Below are 8,153 nucleotides of genomic sequence, written 5' to 3'. Positions count from 1 at the left end.
GATTGTGTGGATCATGACAAGCTATGGACAACATTGCGAAGTATGAGTATTCTGGAACACTTAATTGTGCTGATGATGAATCTGTACCTGGACCAAGAGGCAGTAGTTCAAACAGAGCATGGGAACACTGAACGGTTCAAAATTAAGAAAGGTGTATGACAAGTTTGTATTCTTTCCCCATACTTATTCAACCTGTATGCTGAGCAAATAATCCGAGAAGCTGGGTTATTATGAAGAAAAACATGGCATCAGGATTGGAGAAGACTCCTCAACTACCTGCGATATGCAGATGATACAACCTTGCTTGCTGAAAGTGAAAAGGACCTAAAACATTTACTGAAGATCAAAGAGAATAGCCTTCAGTTTGGATTACAACTCAATTTAAAGAAAACAAAAATCCTCACTACTGGACCAATAAACAACATTCTTATCAACAGAGAAAAGATTGAAGTTGTGAAGGACTTCGTTCTTCTTGGATCAACTATCAACACTCACGGAAGCAGCAGTCAAGAGATCAGACAACATATAGCATTAGGCAAATCTGCTGCACAAGACCTTTTGAAAGTGTTGAAGAGAAAAGATGTCAGCTTGAGGACTAAGATGCACCTGACCCAAGCCATGGTATTTTCAATAACCGTATATGCATGCGAAAGCTGGACAGTGAATAAGGAAGACAGTAAAGAAATGATGCCTTTGAGTTATGGTCTTGAAGAAGAATACTCAAAGTGCCACGGGATGCCAAAAGAACCAACAGATCTGTTTTGGAAGAAGTGCTGCCAGAGTGTTCCTTGGAGGCCAAGATGGCCAAACTTTGTCTCTCTTACTTTGGACATATTGTCAGGAGGGACCAGTCCCTGGAGAAGGATATCATGTTTAGTTAGGTGGAGGGTCAGAGAAAAAGAGGAAGACCACCATCGAGATGGATTAGCCAAGTGGCAGCATTGATGGACTAAAGCATGGCAAAAGTAGTGAGGTTGGCCCAGGATCGGGCAGTGTTTTGTTCTGCTTTGCATAAGGTCGCTGTGGGTCGGTACAACATGGAAGCCCATTAGTACCACTATTATTCAAATTTACACACCAACGACTAAAACCAGTGAGGATGAAATAGAAGAATTCTACCAACTTCTTCAATCTGAAATTGATCAAACATGCAATCAAGATGTATTGACCATTACTGGTGATGGGAATGCAAAGGCTGGGAGCAAAGAGGGATGATCAGTGGTTGGAAAATATGGCCTTGTTGATAGAAATGATGCTGGAGAACACATGATAGAATTCTGCAAAACCAATGGTTTGTTCATTTCAAATACCTTCTTTAGACAGCATAAGAGACGACTATACACATGGACCTCACCAGATGGAATACACAGAAATCAAATTGAATACATCTGTGGAAACAGACGATGGAAAAGCTCCATATCATCAGTCAAAACAAGGCCAGGGGCAGACTGTGGAAGAGACCATCAATTACTCATATGCAAATTCAAACTGAAGCTGAAGAAAATGAAAACAAGTCCACGAGAGCCAAATTATGATCTTGAATATATCCCACCTGAATTTAGATATCATCTGAAGAAGAGATTTGATACATTAAACACTAAAGACTGAAGACCAAAAGAGTTGTGAGATGACATCAAGAACATCATAAAGGAAGAAAGCAAAAAGTCATTGAGAAGACAAGAAAGAAGGAAAAGGACAAAATGGATGTCAGAAGAGACACTGAAACTTGCTCTCCAGCATAGAGATGCTAAAGCAAATGAAGAAATGAGGAGGTCCAAGAGCTGAACAGAAAATTTCAAAGATCAGCTCGAGAAGATAAAGCCAAATATTACAAGAAAATGTGCGAAGATCTAAAATCAGAAAGCCAGAAAGGAAGAACACGTTCAGCATTTCTCAAGCTGGGGGAAATTGAAGAAAAAATTCAAGCCTCGACTTTCATTACTTAAAGATTCTTTGGGCAACTTTTTGAATGATGCAAAAAGCATCAAGAGAAGATGGAAGGAATACACAGAGTCACTGTACCAAAAGGATATAGTTAATGTTCAACCATATCAAGAGAATATTGAAAGTGCTTTGGGCTGCCAAAGAACCAATAGATCCATTTTAGAAAAAGTGTAGCCAGTGTGCTCCTTGGAGACCAAGGTGACCAAACTTCGTCTCTCATACTTTGGGCATATTTTCAAGAGGGACCAGTCCCTGGAGAAGGATATCATGTTTGGTAAGGTGGAGGGTCAGAGAAAAAGAGGAAGACCCCCCAACAAGATGGACTAGCCAAGTGGCAGCATCGATGGACTCAAGCATGGCAACAGCAGTGAGGTTGGCCCAAGATCTGGCAGTGTTTCGTTCTGCTGTGTATAAGGTCGCTATGGGTCGGTACCAATTTGATGGCACCTAACAACAACAACAACAAAGTACCTGAACATAATTCCTTCTAATCAATAGAGCAAAGGAAAACAGATGAAGGTTATTAAAAAGATAATTAACCATCGCTTACAGGTATCAAATTCCACCTGTGAAAACCAAAATACGATCCGCATTTTCTTAGGGAATTATAACAACGCACAGTGTCAAAGGACACAAGGTTATCGGTTTTCAGTGAGGATGGAGCACAGGGCTGGACTCGCTTACTAACCAGAAGCACCATGAGACTGAGTCTGTGATGTCCAGCAGAATGATGTCAAGGTGCCTACAGAAAGGAACCGCATGTTGGGGAGGGGCTCAGCCACTTGCCTGCAGGGCATTTCCACATCAAGGCACTCACCTTGAACTCCTCTGCCAGACCATCCAACAATGGCCTGAGAGCTCCCTGGGGTGCTACATTCCCAGTCTGAGCTAAGTTCCCTAGCCTGGTTTATTCTACCCAGCTAGTCTAGTGTATATGTGAACCTGCATCAAGAGAAAGGTAGCATAACAATCTGAGGAAAGAAAGCATCATCCAGAAGGAAAAACTCCTCATCCAAATGCTTCCACATGACGCAGCTCTGGAAGCAGCCTGGGTTTGCTGACCTGGATGCACAGCCGGCTGTATAGAGAACTATGGCGTGATGCCAACAGCTGCAACTAACTCATGCCACTGTGGACGACTAACAAGTAATACCCACCACCCACGGAATCCTCACAACTCCATTTTAGAGACAGAACAGGCTTTAAAAATGAAGAGACTGTCTAAAACTGCAGAGCTGACAGGTGGCCGGCCTCAGCACTAGAACAATCTCAAGTGTGTATATTCCATCACTGCAGGGCATCATCTCCACCACCCAACCCGCACAGCACTGACCATCACCAGCTGAGGGAGTGACTGGGCCCATACCTTGCACTCTTGGGTGTACTCCTGCTGAGAACTATCAGGAATAAAATTGGAAAAATCCTGAAAGAGAAAAAAACAAAACACAAAAACACATGGAGAGATTTGGATTGGGGAACATTTTCCCAGTGGGCCTTGGCATACAAGAGGAAAACAAAAAAGACAAATCACTGTAAAAGTGATCGGAAAAATAATCTACAAAAAAAAAACAGACAGGAAAGACAAAAAGATCAAGTTGGATCATCTGCCTCCTTAGCAGCAGCAGGTTTATAAAGCAATTTTTCAAAAAAGGTTAATCCAAATATTCTGTTCATTCACTTTAGTAACTGATTTTGACAATTTACTCCTCAAATGGTTGATTTCAGAGAACTATATTGCTACATTATACAAGGGGCTTTCCAGAAAGTTAACGATTAATACTGATAGAACAACTTGGCATACGATTCTATTCATCTTTCCCAAAAGTTCCGTGTTCTACTTCATGGTGATAGCAAATACAGAGCTAGCATGCCAGCCAGACTCTCCAACTCTGCAGCTCTAGCATTCACAGGTGAGAAGTAAATACACTTAAGACTAATCTGTAAAATAATCAAAAATATACCTCACAAAGTCAATGTTTCTAGGTATCCACCAATGTAAACACTAAGGTTCCAAATTACTTGTTAAAAAATTGAAGTCAAAGTGAGAAGCAAACTAAGGACAACCTGTCAAATGTCTTTCTCATCTTTAAGAGTTCCAAAGGCTCAGATAAAATAATAAATGGTTCCATTAACACCGCAATTCTGCAAAATTTCCATTCTCTTGCAAATGTACTTCTAGTGTCCTTTATTGTTGCATTTTAAAATATTTCTTACCACAGTCTTTGAGGTCCTCTGAACCGCCAGTATCTTATTTTCTAAGGAAAACTTAATGCATTTCACTTCTCCTTTGTCTTCCATTCTTAAGAAGAAAGAATATATTAGGAATTAAACTTTAGAACTGAGTCCTAGGTACTATCATTTTTTGAGAAGACAAAAGACAAGGTAAGTATTTCGTAGGAATCAGCAAATCCCACCTTAAACTATGCTTCTGAAGCTACTAGCAGTTGGACCGCTTTTCAACAAAATCCAACTGGTAGCCAAGTTGCTGGAGAATATGCAGTATTATAGACAAAGAGGAACTGGAGAAGTGACATCACAGTGCACTTGTCATCTGAGAGCGCTTTTATACCATTTTAGACATGGCATCCTGGTGTGGCACTATGGGTTAATGCACTGGACTGCAAGGTCAGTGGTTCAAGCTCACCAGCAGCTTCTTGAAAACCCTATACTGGGGTCGCTATGGCTCAGAGCCAACTCAACAGCACTTAACAACAACATTTTAGACATGGTACCCTTCTGCACAAATGACTGCACCACCTCTCTGCATTTTATCCCAGGAAAGTTTCTGGAAAGAGTAGTCTACAAAGCCATCTCTCTTCCCTTTCACAACCAACCAATCACAGGGCAATCAGGTGGCTCCATCTGCATGAAGTGCCTCACAAATACCTCAAACCCATGCTTAAAAGGGAATTCAAGAGAAGCTTTTGGGAGTACAGGTATGTTCCTTATCTTGAATGAGGTGATGGTTTCTTAATATCAAAACTCAGCAAACTAAGTAAGGTAAACACATGCAGTTTATCATCTGTCAGTTACACCTTTTAAGCAAAAACAAAAAACCTAACTCAATAGCATTTCCCTTAAACCCTTCCAGGCCCCAAATCTGATCCTCACCAGGTCCTTCTGATTTTCCACATCTAACTGCTTATTTAATGCCCATCATGCAGCCTTAGTCCTGCTCTTCACTACCTCTGCCTTAAACAACAGCATCTGCTTTTGAAGGAGGCTTCAAAAAGCTCATGGAAAAATGGAACTCAAATCTTTTCCACAAACTTTCTGAAGTTTCTTTGTATTTAAAGGTACTCCTGACTCTGACCCACTCCCAACTAATCCACCCTCAGTGCTGGTAACAAAACAATCTTCCCAAACACTGGTAACATTCTACCTCATAAGCTCTGAATAAGGAGATAAAGCCCTGACTCCACACATACTATACAGTCCAACCAGCCCAACGGGGGCCCCTCCCTGCACAGACACAACGTGATCTTCAGTCACACTGTCCTAGAACTCCCCAAGCACTGCGCATGTTTACCTTGGCACTAAGTGGTACTTTGATCTAGGTTTGATCTCTTCTCCACCTCCAGAAAACCCCATTTGTGTTTTCTAATCTTGCTTAAAGGCTGACTCCTCTGTGAGGCCATTCCCCTTGGGACCAGTGGTCTTGCCTAACCCACCCCAAGAGATAAATGTTGCACCTCTTCTGTGTGCTCACAGTCCCTTGAACAGAGTTCTAATATAGCACTTCTCACACAAGACATGCCTCCTGCACTGAGTGTATGAGTTCCTCACATGGGGGCCAGGCTCATCCCAGATTTGTATCTGCCTGGTGCCTAGCACAGGAGCTGCAATCAGTGTTTCCTAGCAACTGACAAGCAAACAGGTGGCTTCATTTTTCCACTTCCAAAGCAGTTCCCTATTAACACAGGCCAAGTGTAAACATGAATGAGGGCCTTACATTGTTCCTCTCCCTTCTAGAATCAGGTGCCCAGGTGCTTTAATCACCTTTATATCAAGACATTTCTGAAATCAATAGGTTGCTATTATAATTAAACCAGTCCACCTTTGTAAATGAGACTTCCTTGACCTCCTGTATAGTGGAAGGCATGACTTCCTAATACATACTGTTGTTGTTGTTCTGTGCCATTGAGTTGATTCCAACTCATAGTGACTCTGTATAGGGTTTCCAAGGAGCAGCTGGTGGGTTGAACCGCCAACCTTAAGGTTAGGAGTACAGTGCCACACCAGGAGTCCTAATACATAGTACCGTGAAGGAAACATTCACCTAAGAATCTCCTCCACCCACAAAACACTGGTGAGACATGGGCTAAACAAGGCAATGAAAGCGCTAGACAGAGCAACCAAGCGGACTTGCGCACATCATGCTCTGGCTTACTCATTTCACGTTCCAGGCAGTAGGTGCTCTACTTTGGAGTATCTAGCTTCATTTGAGCATGCATTCCACACTTACAGAAAGTACTAGTATCTACCCAAGAGTGCAAATCAGGTGTCTGCTTCTCTCTTCCTCCAGACAGGGAGACAGACAGACAGAGAGACACAGACACAGACACAGACACACACACACACACACACACACACACACACACACACACACAGAGACTTCAGACAGCTCAGAGGAGGCAACGAACCAAATTTCAAAACAACCTTCTGAAGGCGAAACAGAGAAAACACCATTTTGTCTGCATGTTGAGGGTATTCAGAAAGCGCCAATACTATTACCTAAATGAAATGGGATTCCTATCATCTGTTCCTTTCACGACAACCCCAGTGGCTCCACCAGATCGAACAGCAAACACCTGAGAGAGGGTGAATAAAGCAGTAGTTAGGGGTCTGAACTTTGAAAAGGAGGAGACACGGATAATAATGGTGACTGCTCACACATTGCCCCTGGCTCAACTAGGGCAACGTGGCTCAGCACAATCTGCAGACGCTAGGCTGTCCACGTTAGTTTTTAAAAACTAGTGAGGGTAGACAGAAAAGACGCCCCTGCCAAGTGGGTCGGCGGCCCGGAGACTCCTAGTCTGAAGACACTGGAGCCCTGGTGCACCGAGGACGCACGGATCCCCCTTTACGAAATTCCGAGGAGAGTGACAGCCTCAACATCTAAACCTCTCACTACAAGTTTGATCTGAGTAAACACAGCAAAAGACGCCAGAAAACGCAAAGGGGCCAAGGACCAGGGCTCGGCTCCAGCTCGGCTTTCACTTTCCACGAGGAAGCGCCGGCCCAGCCCACGGCCTCCGCTCACGCCACGACCCGGAGGAAGGCTCCGGTCTGGTTTCCCGGGCCCCGGCTTCGCGCGCGGCCCGCATCCCGGGCCTCGTCGGCGGAGCCCGCCCTGACCTGCTTGTTGGCCTCATCGAAGAAGACGCAGTTGACGGGGTTCGCTTTCTCGAACTGCACCGGCCGCTCGCTCAGCTCCAGATAGTAGTCCTCGTCGCCCATGGCGGGGGCCGCGGCGGCGGCGGCGAGAGTCCCAGGCGCGGCCGCCAGCGTGGAGCGCAGGAGGCGAACAGCCCCGGCTGCAGCAGCGGCGGCGGCAGCAGAGACCCGGGCCCCGCGCGGAGACTACTTCCTGGTGCCACGCCCCCACCAGCTCACGGCACGTAATCCGCGGCACCTCTGCGCTTAAACCGGCGACGGCCAGCAGGCCTCTGTGGGGCCCACCGGCCGTCTCCTTGCTCCCGCACAATAGCCCTATGTGCGACAGGTTTCTCTCATTTCCCCGGAGGCAGCGTCCCAGTGGGATCCACAGGACCGGGCCCGTGGCGGGGGCGTTATCCCGAAACCCGTGCGGTGCCCAGAGGGCAAATACTGGCGCCTCTGTCCTTTCCACCATTGACACAGCTGCGCGGGGGCCCAGGAGGATAAGCCCCCGGAGCTCCACTGTTGGCGGGTGCATCTGGGAGGTTTACTTGGGCTCCTCCTGTTCCGTGGTTGTCCTGTAGGAAAGGTGAGCGTGTGACTGGGAAACCTAATGTAGTGTGGAGTCAGAAGGGAATGAGGGGTTGGGGGTGGGCGGTCTCTTCAATCCAAGGACGCGGGGGAGACAGGGAGGGGTCACAATGCCCCCCAGACTTCTGTCCTGAACCAGTGGTGAACTTTCCCCATCCTCTAATGTGAGCCACAAGACCAATGGCAGAGACCTAAGTCCAAGAAGAAATGGCATCTAGACAGATGGATATGTATGCATA

The 8,153-nt window shown here is 45.5% G+C and overlaps 1 protein-coding gene across 2 annotated transcripts in view; it reads right to left on the bottom strand.

The window, feature by feature from the left end:
* LOC102821618 (chromosome unknown open reading frame, human C18orf8) overlaps positions 1–7,404 on the bottom strand; it is a 25,625-nt gene extending 18,221 nt beyond the window's left edge. Inside the window, exons 1-4 of one of the 2 annotated variants that reach the window (XM_006835019.1) lie at positions 7,303–7,404; positions 6,679–6,755; positions 4,159–4,243; positions 3,311–3,367 (exon numbers count right to left, since the gene is read on the bottom strand). In XM_006835019.1, the coding sequence (XP_006835082.1) occupies positions 3,311–3,367; positions 4,159–4,243; positions 6,679–6,755; positions 7,303–7,404 (321 nt within the window). The remainder of the gene's footprint in view (positions 1–3,310; positions 3,368–4,158; positions 4,244–6,678; positions 6,756–7,302) is intronic. The other variant, XM_006835020.1, reaches the window with a different exon arrangement.
* Between the last annotated feature and the right edge of the window lie 749 nt (positions 7,405–8,153).

Source organism: Chrysochloris asiatica, unplaced genomic scaffold, assembly GCF_000296735.1.
Source record: "Chrysochloris asiatica unplaced genomic scaffold, ChrAsi1.0 scaffold00015, whole genome shotgun sequence".
Lineage (NCBI taxonomy): Eukaryota > Metazoa > Chordata > Mammalia > Afrosoricida > Chrysochloridae > Chrysochloris > Chrysochloris asiatica.
This window is presented reverse-complemented; position numbering and strand designations above follow the sequence as displayed.